This window comes from Mobula hypostoma, chromosome 13 (genome assembly GCF_963921235.1).
Source record: "Mobula hypostoma chromosome 13, sMobHyp1.1, whole genome shotgun sequence".
Classification (NCBI taxonomy): domain Eukaryota; kingdom Metazoa; phylum Chordata; class Chondrichthyes; order Myliobatiformes; family Myliobatidae; genus Mobula; species Mobula hypostoma.
This window is the reverse complement of record NC_086109.1, coordinates 51,699,802-51,715,254: the sequence shown is the minus strand read 5'-3', so window position 1 is coordinate 51,715,254 and position 15,453 is coordinate 51,699,802. Positions and strand designations below refer to the sequence as shown.

The 15,453-nt window shown below is 42.0% G+C and overlaps 1 protein-coding gene across 5 annotated transcripts in view; it reads left to right on the top strand.

Moving 5' to 3' along the window:
- The window catches only part of cep152 (centrosomal protein 152), a 306,980-nt gene that overhangs the window by 96,068 nt on the left and 195,459 nt on the right, over nt 1–15,453 (top strand). For all 5 annotated transcript variants that reach the window (XR_010020130.1, XM_063065688.1, XM_063065689.1 and 2 more), the window contains exon 4: nt 3,127–3,238. Coding sequence is in view for 4 of the 5 variants with exons in the window: in XM_063065688.1 (XP_062921758.1) it covers nt 3,127–3,238 (112 nt within the window). In the remaining variant the exon portion in view is untranslated. The remainder of the gene's footprint in view (nt 1–3,126; nt 3,239–15,453) is intronic.

The following is a 15,453-nucleotide window of genomic DNA, read 5'->3' as shown; positions in this document are numbered from 1 at the left end:
ATTGAAACCTTTCAGATTTTAAAAGGGCTAGACAGAGTAGAAAGGATGTTTTCCATGGTGGGCGAGTCTAGGACAAGTGTGCACAGCCTCAGGGAAGAGGGGCGTCTATTTAAAACAGAGATGCGAATGCATTTCTTTAGTCAGAGGGTGGTGAATTTGTGGAATTTGTTACCACAGGCAGCAATGCAGGCCAGGTATCAAAGGTTATGGGGAGAAGGCCAGGGAGTGGGGCCGAGGAGGGAAAAAAAAGGATCAGACTCGATGGTCTTATGGCAATTTGCAGCATGTCCAGGTTCTTTCTTAGGCAAGTGTTGATTCTGGCCATGACCTTCCTCTCAATGATGTTAGTGCAAATGGGCGTTATGAGTTCTTGTCGCCTTCCTGTCAGTTTGCCCCAATCTGGCCATTATCCTTTAAGGTGTCTCATTAACAAGGCATTTTCCCCATAGAACTGCTGCTCACTGGATGAATTTTGTTTTTATGCTTTTTTCAGTAAACTCTAGAGACTTGTGCATGAAAATCCTAGGAGATTAGCAGTTTCTGACGTACTCAAATCAACCTGTCTGCCACCAGCAGTCATTCCTTAATCAAAGTCACTTAGATCACATTCTTTCTGATATGATGTTTGGTCTGAACAATAACTAAATAATTATGGTGACTGGACCGAAGTGTATTCCCCACTGACATATCACCCACTTGCAGAGCTTCATTTTTGAAAGGGAGGTCAAAAGCCATTTCTTAAGAGGAGCAACATTCAGCTGCTGAATGATGTGATTTATTTGCATTTGGAAGGACAATGGCTGGCAAAGAATAGTCAGCATGGCTTTTTGTGTGGGAAATTAATTAAGTCTCATGATGTTTTTTTTGAAGAGGTGACCACAAGAGGTGACAAGGGAAGGGCAGTAATCTTTATTGACAAGCCTTTGCCAAGGTCATGCAGGGTAGGTTGGTGTGAAAGGTTAGAACATGTGAGCAGCCCAATTGGATACAGAATTGGCGGTGGTAGAGGCAGAGGATTCTCAGAAAACATTCCTGGATGCATTTAAGAAATTCTGTCCCATCTAATACCTTAACAGTATGGCATTTAACAGTCAACGTCAGGGAAGTTAGGGAGGTTGAAATCAGCTACAGTGACAACCCTGTCATGGTTACATCTATGTATGATTTATCTACATATTGCTCCTCTAATTCCTTCTGACTATGGGTGGAGGACCAACAGCATAATCTCATCATATCAATGTGATCGCATTTACTTCTACATATTTCACTCTAAAATTCTACATATGTAGCCACACTGGGCAGTCCCCCAGGAATATCCTCTCGAAGTGCTGATGTGATGTTCTTTGTAATCACAAATGTAACTCTTGAACCACCCCCCCGCTCCTCTCTTACCTCTATCTCTAGCACAGCTGTAGCTTCTATATCTTGGGCCATTAAGCTGCATTCCTGCCCATTGCTCAATAACTTTGATTCTATAATCACCAGATATCCCTTTACCTCCTGAAAGCCTCTTGTAATCAACCTATAATAACTATAATATTATCCCCCGTGCCAATCCATGACCCAAGTTCGTCTGGCTTACCTGTCAAGTTTCTTGCTTTAAAATAAATGCATTTAAGTTATCAGACCAACTTTATAGAAACCATAGAAAAACTACAGCACAGAAACAGGCCTTTTGGCCCTTCTTGGCTGTGCCGAACCATTTTCTGCCTAGTCCCACTGACCTGCACACGGACCATATCCCTCCATACACCTCCCATCCATGTATCTGTCCAATTTATTCTTAAATGTTAAAAAAGAACCCACATTTACCACCTCGTCTGGCAGCTCACTTATTCTCCCTGCCTTGCCTGGCCTGCCACCTGACTTGCTCATTTTTTACCTCAATATTTTTTCATCTGTTACTTTGGGTATCAGCTCCATCCAGACTGGTTTAAATCTCTTGAGTAGCTTTAGTAAATCTCTCCACCAAGCTATTGATTTTTCCCCTTCCAGTTCAGGCCCCTTGTGTACAGGATGCCTCTGCACTGGAAGAAATTCTGGTGGACCAAGAACCTGAATCCCCCCCTCCTGCAACTGTTCCTCAGCCATGCACTTATCTGTCATTTCCTCCTATTACTACTTGTGTCTGCAAGAGGGTATTACAACCCTAGAGGTCCTATTTCTTTTACTTTTCTTTAACTCCCTGTATACACTCTGAAGGACCTCATCTCTTTTTCCATCTATGTAATTGTGTAAAATGATCTCTAACTGTTTGCCCTCCCTCTTGAGAAAGTTCTGTACTTACTCAGAGACATTCTTGATCTTGGGAAGGAGATGTAGTGGGTGTAATATCTCCTAACACTGTACCTCTCCTCCTCTCGCATCAGAGCCTGTTGTGCCACAAACTTGGCAGCTGAAGTTGCTCTCCTCTTAAAGGCCATCTCCTGCTCTCACCCAGCTACCCAATAGCATCCACTTGTTATTGAAAGGAATGGCTAAGTGGAAGTCCTGTACTCCATCTGCCATTTCTGCCTTTCCAGTGTGGTGACCTGTTGTCTGAACCTTTTGATTAACCACCTCACTAAAGCTCCTGTCTGTAAAGCATCACAAATACACCTCAGTGAGTCCAATTTTAGCTCCATCCGTGTTGTGTGGTTAGTAAGAACTGCCTTGACTTGCCATCTCTTAACCACTAAGGTAACAATGCTCTGTCACTTCAGCACTTATACTTCAAACACAGCATTTTAAAATCACACTTGCTCCAAAATGGCCACTCTGCTGGAGTTTGGGTGTTTTAAGTGGCTCCTTTCACTTCTTAATCCACTTGCTAGGCTTGTTTGCCATGAGAAGTTTCATTCAGGAAGTTTTTGCAGGGAATCTACCCCAGGTAACTGCAAAACTAGCAGTTTCTTTATATCTAGAAAATTCCAGGTCAGTGTGCATTAATATTAATAGGGTAATACAGCACAGAATCAGTTCCCTCAGCCCAACTGATCCATGGCTTCCAAGATGTCCAACAAAGCTAGTTTAGTTTCCCAGGATTTGGATTAAATGCCTCTAAGCCTTTCTTATAATAAACCTTTCTTATCAATGAATTACTTAAAAACATTTGTTTCATTTTTTGTATGAAATTGTTTCTTCCAGAGGACATCAAATCTGGGAACAGAAAGGAGATTGGAATGATCATGGAGCAAACAACAGTCCAACAGATGTTTGTTATTCTGCAGAAAATCTAGTTCATAATGGGCAGAGCAGGGTAAGTTGTGTACCAACAGTAACATTTATTTCAGTGTATTTAGAAATTTTGGATCTGGGTGAAAGAATAATATGTGTTTTAATCTTCCTTTTTTTTGTAATTTATTTTTTTATTGAATTTCATCATCAGACAAACATTTCCATAAGATGTATTTCAGATACTGTATAGATATATCATATAATCATATTTGTCACAAATCTCCACATAATATTTGTCTGAGGTATACACTTATAGAAAGGAGAGGAAAGAAAGAAAAATCGAAAGAAGAAAACTATGTACAGAGTAGGGAGTGATCTTTTTTTTAACAACATATTCATTGACGTGAGAATAAAATCAGGCCTATGAGATGTTATGTAGTTAAACTATTTTTTCCAGTATGAATAAAATTGTTCCAACTTATGATTAACAGATGCTGTTATCTTCTCCATTTTGTAAATGTCCATTGTAATTTCCATCCATACATTTAAAGTTGGGCTCTCCTGTGATAACCTTTTCCTGGTAAGGCTCTTTTTACCAGCCATCAGCAGTACATTCATTAAATATTTATCTCTTTTCAACCATTCTTGAGGTATATACCCAAAATATATGGTCTTACTGTCGAAGGGAATTTCACATTTAAAGATGTCTTGTAGGGCATTATGTATCCCACTCCAATAGTCTTTGATAACAGGGCATTCCCAGAAAATATGATAATGGTTTGCAGTTTGATTTCCACAATTTCTCCAGCAAGCAGGGGGTTACTATCATAATGGGATTTCTGAGAGGGTGTAATAAAATATCTTATCAAGTTTTTCCACCCGAACTCCCTCCATTTCTGTGAACTGGTACACTTCCATTGATACCTCCATATTATTGTCCCGTCTTCCTCAGATATTATTATCCCTCCTTCCTTCTCCATTTTGTTTTAATGTATGAAGTTGAATGTGTTTTAAGATTTGACAAACCCTTATACACACTTGAATTTATTCTACTACCGTTGTCTGAATTATATGCTTTTCTAAATAGCTCTTATCAGACATATACATGTACATAACCGTCCTATTAACATACTGTCGCATCTGTAAATACCAGTAAAAGTCTTGTTTTTCTAATAAGTGTTTCTCTTTGAGCATTTCAAAACTGAACAGTGTTCCTTCTTTCATTACATTGCAAATGTTATTCCTTTAGCTGTCCAGTCCTTAAATCTAGCATCCAGTTTATTTGGCATAAAATCCGAGTCATATGCACAACATTTAAGAATTGCGATGTCTCTTTCTAGTTTATATTCTTTTATAATAGTTTCCCATATTTTAAGAGTCCATTTCACCCACAGATTGTCAATATTATATATGTAACTTTGTAGGTTATCATCAGCCAAAATTGTCTGTATGGGGGATGGAAAGCATCTTCTGCTCAATGTTTTTCTATTGAGCGTCATATGATGGGTTGCACCAGCATATCACGGCTCTCAACTGTGCTGCAAAATAATAATCTCTAAGAGAAGGTAGGCCCCATCCCCCCTTTTCCTTGGCTAATTGCAAAGTTTTGAGACGAACCCTAGGCCTTTTACCTTGCCATATATATCTTGATAGCATCTTGTTCCATTTATTGAATTGATTTTAAAGCATAGAAAACTACAGCACAGAAACAGGCCTTTTGGCCCTTCTTGGCTGTGCCGAACCATTTTCTGCCTAGTCCCACTGACCTGTACACGGACCATATCCCTCCATACACCTCCCATCCATGAATCTGTCCAATTTATTCTTAAATATTAAAAAAGAACCTGCATTTACCACCTCGTCTGGCAGCTCATTCCACATTCCCACCATTCTCTGTGTGAAGAAGCCCCCCCCTAATGTTCCCTTTAAACTTTTCCCCCTTCACCCATGTCCTCTGGTTTATTTCTCCCCTTGCCTCAGTGGAAAAAGCCTGCTTGCATTCACTCTATCTATACCCATCATAATTTTATATACCTCTATCAAATATCCCCTCATTCTTCTACGCTCAAGGGAATAAAGTCCTATCCTATTCAACCTTTCCCTGTAACTGAGTTTCTCAAGTCCCGGCAACATCCTTGTAAACCTTCTCTGCACACTTTCAACCTTATTAATATCCTTCCTGTAATTTGGTGTCCAAAACTGAACACAGTACTCCAGATTCGGCCTCACCAATGCCTTATACAACCTCATCATAACATTCCAGCTCTTATACTCAATACTTCGATTAATAAAGGCCAATGTACCAAAAACTCTCTTTATGACCCTATCTACCTGTGACGCCACTTTTAGGGAATTTTGTATCTGTATTCCCAGATCTCTCTGTTCTACTGCACTCCTCAGTGCCTTACCATTTACCCTGTATGTTCTACCTTGGTTTGTCCTTCCAAAGTACAATACCTCACACTTGTCTGTATTAAACTCCATCTGCCATTTTTCAGCCCATTTTTCCAGCTGGTCCAAGTCCCTCTGCAAGCTTTGAAAACCTTCCTCACCATCCACTACACCTCCAATCTTTGTATCATCAGCAAATTTGCTGATCCAATTTACCACATTATCATCCAGATCCAGATTTTGGTTGATTTTGTTAGGGTCTGAAAGAGATATAGTAGTCTGGGTAGTATATTCATTTTAATAGATTCAATCCTTGAACTGAGACCAAGAAAAGGAATTAGGTTCCATCTTGTTATATCTTCCTTAATTTTTTTTTATGTATAGGCTGATAATTGCATTCTGATAATCTTGCCAAATCTTTTGGCATAATGATGCCCAAATACTTGACGGACTGTTTGCCATGCCCAAGGATATCTACTTTCAATTTCCCTTGGTGGGCTATAGACAAACCAAGTTATCAGAAGATTGATGCTGATGAGAGAGATAAGAGAGACAATGGAGAAACATTCAAAATGCTAATAAGAGAGATTAACGAGAAAGAAACACACTTCAGAATATTGACAGACCGGTTGCTTTGAACCTGAACTGTGTGAAGTTTGATGGACAGGCAATACCCCAGCAGGGAGATAAAAAGAACAGATTCGCTAAGGTACAACACACACCACGAGATAACGAGACCCTGGAAGAGCGGTGTGCCCCCACAAGTTGGTAGGAGTTTGGAGGTCTGGTCGCGGGAACCGACCATAGACGCACAGGGTGAAAAGGGACGATCGGCGGGAACCTGGTGTGTGTGTCCGCCCTTGCCTGGGTGCCGGGTTCACCGCGGAAGAACGGTCGTATCTGGAACGGAGGGGTCACAGTCGGTGACCACAGAAGACACAAAAGGGTTCGCCCGAAAGCTAACTGCGAAGAACATCAAAGGTCTGTTTGAATCAAAATTTGCATTCTCTCTCTCTCTCTCCAACGGCACAACAGCGATTACTGCGAACTGTACTAAGCTGAACTGAACTCTGCGTCACTTGAGACTGATCATTTTACCCCTAGACTGCGATAGAGCTTGGTTGATTCCTATTACCCTAGTTCTGTGTACATCTGTGTTTCGTCGTTACTAACCTGTTGCATTTATATCCTTACGATTAGAGTACTGTGTTACTTATTTCTTTAATAAAACTTTATTAGTTTCTGTTAAACCAGACTCCAACCAAGTGGTCCATTTCTGCTGTTTTGGCAACCCAGTTATGGGGTACGTAACATATGAAAGTCATTGGGTTTTATCTAGGTTAATCTTGTATCCTGATAATTGGCCATATTGTTCAAAGGATTGCATCAACTTAGGTAAAGAGTATGTTGGTTGCCCTAGATAGATCAAAATGTCATCTGCCTAACAGATGCTCTATCCCTTTAATAGTAATTCCCCTGATATTTTCATTTTGTCTGATGTATTGAGCTAATGGTTCCGGATATAATGCGAAGAGTAGCAGTGACCATGCACAACCCTGTCTTGTGCCCCTTTCTAGGGTAAAACTATTAGATAAATATCCATTGATTTTAATCCTGGAGTAATGTGTCCAGTTCCAGTCACCTCACTATAGGAAGGATGTGGAAGCATTGGAAAGGAGATTTACCAGGATGCTGCCTGGTTTAGAGAGTATGCATTATGATCAGAGATTAAGGGAGCTAGAGCTTTACTCTTTGGAGAGAAGGAGGATGAGAGGAGACATGATAGAAGTGTACAAGATAATAAGAGGAATAGATAGAGTGGATAGCCAGCACCTCTTCTCCAGGGCACCACTGCTCAATACAAGAGGACATGGCTTAAGGTAAGGGGTGGGAAGTTCAAGGGGGATATTAGAGGAAGGTTTTTTACTCAGAGAGTGGTTGGTGCATGGAATGCGCTGCCTGAGTCACTGGTGGAGGCAGATACACTAGTGAAGTTTAAGAGACTACTAGACAGGTATATGGAGGAATTTAAGGTGGGGGCTTATATGGGAGGCAGGGTTTGAGGGTCGACCACAACATTGTGGGCCGAGGGGCCTGTACTGTGCTGTACTATTCTATGTTCTATGTTCAGTAGGATTGTTGTATAGTGCCTGTATAGTTTTAATAATTGTGTCACGTAGACCAAATCTATGTAAAACTCTGTAAAGAAAATTCCAATTCACTGAATCAAATGCCTTTTCAGTGTCTACACTTATCACAATTGCTTCAATTTCATTTTTTATATGATTCGTAATGTGAAGTGTCCTTCATATATTGTCTTGTGTTTGGCATTGTTGTATAAAACCTGTCTGATCATTATGTATCAGTGTGGGTAGAAACTCTTCTAATCGTTTGGTCCATGATGGAGGTAAATATTCTATAATCCACATTAAGAACAGTCTAAATGACCCACATTCCATGTTATCATTCAGTGTGGGGAGTAAAATAGGAATTAACTCACTTCTAAACTCTTTATACCGCTCTGCCATACATCCATCTGATCCTGGTGACTTGCTTAATTTAAACCTGCTAATTGCAGTTTTTAGTTCAGCTTCAGTTGTGTCAGCAGTCATCGTTCTATTTTGTTCTTTGCTTAAAGTGGGTAACTCTAAGTAATTCAGGAAGGTGTCAATTTGGGTTATGCTTCCCCCCTGACACTTTGGAATATAGAGTTTTGTAAAACATTTCAAAAGCTTCTTGAATTTCACTTGACTTTTTTTTATCACTTTTGTTCTTGGATCCCTAATTCTATGAATTGTATTTTCTGCTATCTTTTTTATTAGTTTCCACGCCAGTATTTTCATAGATTTAGATCCACTTTCATAGTGTCTCTGTTTCAGAAACATTAAATTTTTTCTGATTTCTTGTGTGGCCAAACTATTAATTTCATTCCTAATTTTTAATTTTTAATTTCTGTGTCAAACTCAATTTGTTTTTTTTTCTCGTTCCTTCATCTTATTTTGTAATTCCTCTAATGTTTTATTCCTTATTTTTTTCTTATATGAAGATATCGCGATAATTTTCCCTCTTAAGACAACCTTCAGAGTATCCCATAGAATGGGAGGTGAAACCTCTCCATTATCATTGAATTCTAAGTAAAGACCAATTTCTTTTTTAATTTGTTCCTTACAATAGGGATCATTGAGTAGACTTGTATTTAGTTTCCAATTGTATTCTTTGGTTGGAGGTAAAAATCAACAGATAAATTTATAGGTGCATGGTCACTTACATCTATTGTCCCAATTCCACAGGTGATTATTTTGTCTCTATCTTTTCCAAATATTATGAAATAGTCTATTCTTGTATATACAGAATGGGGGGCAGAATAATGAGTGTAATCCCTTCTGTCGGGGAAAAGGTCCCTCCATATATCAATTAGACCAACATCCTCAAAATGAGCGTTAACTTTCTTATGTAAGGACTTTGTTTCATAAATCTTTCTATTGGAAGAGTCTAACTTTGGTTGTAATTGTAAATTTAAGTCTCCCTCACATATCAAGAGACCTTCTGTTTCCGTTACCACAATATTAGTAATTTTCTGGAAGAGACTAATATCACTTCCTGGGGGTGCGTATATAGTCATAGTCATGGTCATACTTTATTGATCCCGAGGGATATTGGGTTCCATTGCAGTTGCACCAACCAAGAATAGAGTATAGATACAGCAATATAAAACCATAAATAATTAAATAATAATATGTAAATTATGCCAGGAAGTAAGTCCAGGACCAGCCTATTGGTGAATGCAGCAGGCCAGGCAGCATCTCTAGGAAGAGGTACAGTCAACGTTTCAGGCCGAGACCCTTTGTCAGGACTAACTGAAGGAAGAGCTAGTAAGAGATTTGAAAGTGGGAGGGGGAGGGGGAGGGAGAAATCCAAAATGATAGGACAAGACAGAAGGGGGAGGGATGGAGCCAAGAGCTGGAAAGTTGATTGGCAAAAGGGATATGAGAGGATCATGGGACAGGAGGCCCAGGGAGAAGGAAAAGGGGGAGGGGGAAAAAAAAACTATCTCCCAGTCTGCGTCGGGTCTCGCCAATATATAGAAGGCCACATCGGGAGCACCGGACGCAGTATATCACCCCAGCCGACTCACAGGTGAAGTATCGCCTCACCTGGAAGGACTGTCTGGGGCCCTGAATGGTGGTAAGGGAGGAAGTGTAAGGGCATGTGTAGCACTTGTGTGGGAGATCGTTTTGCTGAATACCTACGCTGTGTCTGCCAGAGAAAGCAGGATCTCCCAGTGGCCACACATTTTAATTCCACATCCCATTCCCATTCTGATATGTCTATCCATGGCCTCCTCTTCTGTAAAGATGAAGCCACACTCAGGTTGGAGGAACAACACCTTATATTCCGTCTGGGTAGCCTCCAACCTGATGGCATGAACATTGACTTCTCAAACTTCTGCTATTGCCCCACCTCCCCCTCGTACCCTATCCATTATTTATTTATATACACACATTCTTTCTCTCTCTCTCCTTTTTCTCCCTCTGTCCCTCTGACCATCCTCTGGGTCCCCCCCCCCCTTTCCTTCTCCCTGGGCCTCCTGTCCCATGATTCTCTCATATCCCTTTTGCCAATCAACTGTCCAGCTCTTGGCTCCATCCCTCCCCCTCCTGTCTTCTCCTATCATTTTGGATCTCCCCTTCCCCCTCTCACTTTCCAATCTCTTACTAGCTCTTCCTTCAGTTAGTGCTGACGAAGGGTCTCGGCCCGAAACGCCGACTGTACCTCTTCCTAGAGATGCTGCCTGGCCTGCTGCATTCACCAGCAACTTTGATGTGTGTTGCTTGAATTTCCAGCATCTGCAGGATTCCTCGTGTCAGCCTATTGGCTCAGGGTGTCTGACCATCTAAGGGAGGAGTTGTAAAGTTTGATGGCCACAGGCAGGAATGACTTCCTATGATGCTCAGTGTTGCATCTCGGTGGAATGAGTCTCTGGCTGAATGTACTCTTGTGCCTAACTTTAAATTCAATAAAGTAACTGAATTTCCATCCATATTCCTCTTTACCAGAATATATCTGCCCTCCTTATCTTCCATTTCAAATACGTTTTCAAAATTTAGCTTCTTTGCGATGAGAATAGCAACTCCTCTTCTATGTCCTGATTTATATGAGGAGAAAAAGAAATTAGTGAAGCCCATTTTCTTTAATTTTCCATGCTCATTATCACTTAAGTGAGTTTCCTGTAAATATACTACATGGGCTTGTTCTTTTTTTTATTTTATTTTACTGCGCTTGACTGGATTCAACAGCCCATTGACATTAAAAGAAATGAATTTTACTTTGTCCGTAGCCATGTGTATTTGTCTTAGTATATCATTGAAATTTGCAGAATATCACTTAATCGATCTGCTCCCTGAACAAATAAGAGCCAGGAAACACGAATAATTAAAAAAAGGCGAAGAAGGTGTGATTCCTAGGCTGGGGTCTCTAGATGACCCTGGGTTGAGCCAGAAGAAAAGTCTAGCCGTGGGGGATAGTCCCTCCTACCTGTGAGTTGAGGGCCCCCGTTGCAGTACCTATAAAAGTAAGTAAAAAAAACTATGTCCATTACACGGAATTGATTTCCCTGTGTATTTCTGCCATGTATATATTCTCATTTCGGTGGGGATAAAGGAATGAATAAATGAATTTTAAAAAATTGAGTAATATAAAATCCACATAATACAAACGTTTGTACGTATTTCTTGAGATGGGTATGTCACCGTCTATTTTTGCTTCCGTTTAGTTTATTAGCACTTTTAAAGTTCGCCAAACCTTATGGCTCTTCTGGAGGAGGTGAGGGCTGCCCTCGGAGAACTCACGGTCTCTTCCTAATACCTGTATCCTTCTCTCGTCCTGTTCCCGTCCCCTGCTTTCTAGGTACTCTTAGTATTTCCCAAGCAGATCGGGATAACTGCTCAGTCAGACTTTCCCTTGGTTTGTCCACGCTAATGGGCAGTTCTCTGTTCTTCATGTCTGTAGTCTCCTCTTCCACCGTCTGATATAGTCGTATCCCTTCCTGGTAAAATACCCTCAGTTTAGCAGGGTGCGGGGTTTGGAATTTAATCTTTCCTTGCTTTAATATTTGTTTCGCTTCGGAGTATTCCTTCCGTTTCTGTAGGACCGCCGGGGGGTAATCATGATTGAAGTATATTAACTTCCCGTTCCAAAAGACCCTCTTCTTACCCCAGTCCCTTCGTAGAATCTCTGCCTTGCTCTTGAATCGAAGGAATTTAAGTAGTACTGAGCGCGGTTTACTTTCTCTGTCTCCAGGAGGCTGGGGGACGAGCGAACGATGCGCCCTCTCAATTTCGATCTCCATAGTCGGGGGAATCTCCAGCGCTCCCTGCAGCAGCTCGTCTACAATGTCCATCATCGACAAACCCTCCGCTCCTTCGGGAACATTATAAATCCTGATATTTTTCTGTGGCGATCTTCCCTCCTGGTCAAGCAATTTGCTTTCCTGTTGATTTAATATTTTTCTTGTCTTACTTAGTATCTGTTCCATGTTTTGCACACGATCTTCCACCTTCTCAATTCAAGTCTCTGCCACAGCTATTTTCTGATTGACGTTGGTGAGCTCTGACTTTATATCATTGAGGTGCTGTTTTATATCTTTTTGGACTTCCCGTATCTCTTCCAGAATCTTTATCATATTTGCTGCTTCGCCTGCATGAGGCCCTGCGTCAGCTTCACCGCCACACGCATGTGTAGGAGAGCCGCGCGTTGTACTTCTCTCTTCCATAGGCTCTGCAGTGATGCTTTTTTATTCTCCATTCTTTTTCCCCATTCTTGCCCCCCATATCAATTCAGATATTTTCGAAAGATCTTATATTTGATGGATTAACGGGGCAAAATATGCAACACTCACAATACGCTGGAGGAACTCAGCAGGTTGGGCAGCATCCGTGGAAACGATCAGTCGACATTTCCGGCTGGAACCCTTCATCAGGACTGAAGAGGGAAGGGGCAGAGGCCCTATTAAGAAGATGGGGGGAGGGTGGGTTGGAGAAGGCTGGTAGGTTCCAGCTGAAAAGCCAGTAAGGGGAAAGATAAAGGGGTGGGGTATGGGAAGCATGGAGGTGATAGGCAGGAAAGGTGAAGAAGGAATAGGCAGCTGGGGGAGGGGGCAGAGTGAAATAGGGATAGGGGAAGGGAGGGTGAGGGAATTACCGGAAGTTGGAGAATTCTATGTTCATACCAAGGGGTTGGAGACTACGTAGACGGCATATGAGGTGTTGCTCCTCCAACCTGAGTTTAGCCTCATCATGGCAGGAGAGGAGGCCATGTATGGACATATCCGAATGGGAATGGGAAGCAGAGTTGAAGTGGGTGGCAACCGGGAGATCCTGTCTGTTGTGGCAGATGGAGCGGAGGTACTCGATGAAGCGGTCCCCCAATCTGCGTGGGATTTCACTGATGTAGAGGAGGCCGCACCGGGAGCACCGGATGCAATGGTTGACCCCAACAGACTCACAAGTGAAGTGTTGCCTCACCTGGAAGGATTGTTTGGGGCCCTGAATGGTGGCAAGAGAGAAGGTGTAAGGACAGGAGTAGCACTTACGCTTACAGGGGTAAGTACTGGGTGGGAGATCCGTGGGGAGGGACTAGGTGCATAGCATACGATTCGTAGATACATGGTGAGGCTTTAATCTCTTCCACGGAAGATGGCTGTTGGCTCACAAGGAGCTCATCCGCCCTTTGTCAGGTCTTTTTTTTCAGTCCTGCTGGGTGTCCTCACACTCCTCACCAGACTTAAGTCCGGTGGAGGAGCCGGCCTAAATCGCCGACCACTCGACTACGGCCCCCAGGCGCCCGCCCCCCGCCGAATCTCTCTGAGCATCCGGTGCCTGACCAAAAACCATGGTCGAGCGGCCGGCGACCAAACCGGAACCCAATGTGCACGGAGCAAAAAAGAAACAGAAATCGTGCAAACAGTAAAGCAAGCAGCAGCATTCAGAACTGAAGTGTAGAGTATTTTCTAAACTGGGCAAAAACTAAAAAATCCTGGTGCGAAAGGACTTGGATGTCCTCATGCAAACTTGTTAAAGGTTCACTTGCAGGTTGAGTTGAAGTAAGGAAAGCAAATGTAATGTTAGCATTCATTTTGAGAGGACTAGAATATAATAGAAAGGTCCAGATAGAGTGGATGCAGAGAAGATGTTTTATATAGTGAGGAAGTCTAGGGCCAGAGGGCATTACCTCAGAATAGAGGGACGTCCCTTTAGAACAGAGATGAGGAGGAATTTCTTTAGCCAGAAGGTAGTGAAACTGTGGAATTCATTGCCACAGGAGGTTGCATTTGAGTCATGGTGTCAAAAGTTGCGGGGAAAAGGCATGTGAATTGGGTTGAGAGAGATAATAAATCAGCCATGATGGAATGGCAGAGCAGACTTGTTTGACAAATCTTATTGAATTTTTTGATGAGGTTACTAGGAAAGTTGACGAGGGTAAAGCGGTGGATGTTGTCTATATGGACTTCAGTAAGGCCTTTGACAAGGTTCCACACGGAAGGTTAGTTAGGAAGGTTCAATCGTTAGGCATTAATATCGAAGTAGTAAAATGGATTCAGCAGTGGCTGAATGGGAGACGCCAGAGAGTAGTGGTGGATAACTGTGTCAGATTTGAGGACGGTGTTTAGTGGTGTGGCTCAGGGATCTCTACTGGGTCCAATGTTGTTTGTCATATATATTAATGATCTGGATGATCTGGTAAATTGGATTGGTAAGTATGCAGATGATACTAAGTAGGCTTTCAAAACTTGAAGAGAGATTTAGACCACTTAGAAGAGTGGGCTGAAAGATAGCAGATGGAGTTTAATGGTGATAAATGTGAGGTGCTACATTTTGGTAGGACTAATCAAAACAGGACATGCATGGTAAATGATAGGGCATTGAAGAATGCAATAGAACAGAGTGATCAATAATGCTGCATAGTTCCCTGAAGCTGGAATCTCATGTGGATAAGGTGGTGAAGAAAGCTTTTGGCATGCTAGCCTTTATAAATCAGAGCATTGAGTATAGGAGTTGGGATGTAATGTTGAAATTGTACAAGGCATTGGTGAGGCCAAATTTGGAGTATTGTGTACAATTCTGGTCACCGAATTATAGGAAAGATGTCAGTAAAATTGAGAGAGTACAGAGGAGATTTACTAAAATGTTGCCTGGGTTTCATCTCCTAAGTTATAGAGAAAGGTTGAACAGGTTGGGTCTTTATTCTTTGGAGCATAGGAGGTTAAGGGGGGACTTGACAGAGGTATTTAAAATTATGAGGGGGATAGATAGAGTTGACGTGGATAGGCTTTTTCTATTGAGAGTGGGGGAGATTCAAACAAGAGGACATGAGTTGAGAGTTAAAGGGCAAAAGTTTAGGGGTAACATGAGGGGGAACTTCTTTACTCAGGGAGTGGTAGCTGTATGGAACGAGCTTCCAGCAGAACTGGTTGAGGCAGGTTCGATGTTGTCATTTTTAGTTAAATTGGATCGATATATGGACAGGAAAGGAATGGAGGGTTATGGGCTGAGTGCAGGTTGGTGGGACTAGGTGAGAGTAAGAGTTCGGCACGGACTAGAAGGGCCGAGACGGCCTGTTTTTGTGCTGTAATTGTTATATGGTTAAGTGAGTCCATAACATAAAGACCAGAGCTGCCTGAGTAGGCCCGCAGCCTCAGCCTCAGTTCATCACACAGTGGGGCAAATTGTCGCAAAGCTCATAGACTCGAAACCTGGAGCAGGCCACAGCCTCAGCACTGCGGAGAGCAGAGTAAATGCTCTGGAATAGTGAGCAGAATCGGCTCAACCTTTACGTCTAGTCCCCAGCACCCAGCCTTTTCAATTCAATTCATTTAACCTGATATTTAAATTTTCCAAGCACTGGGTC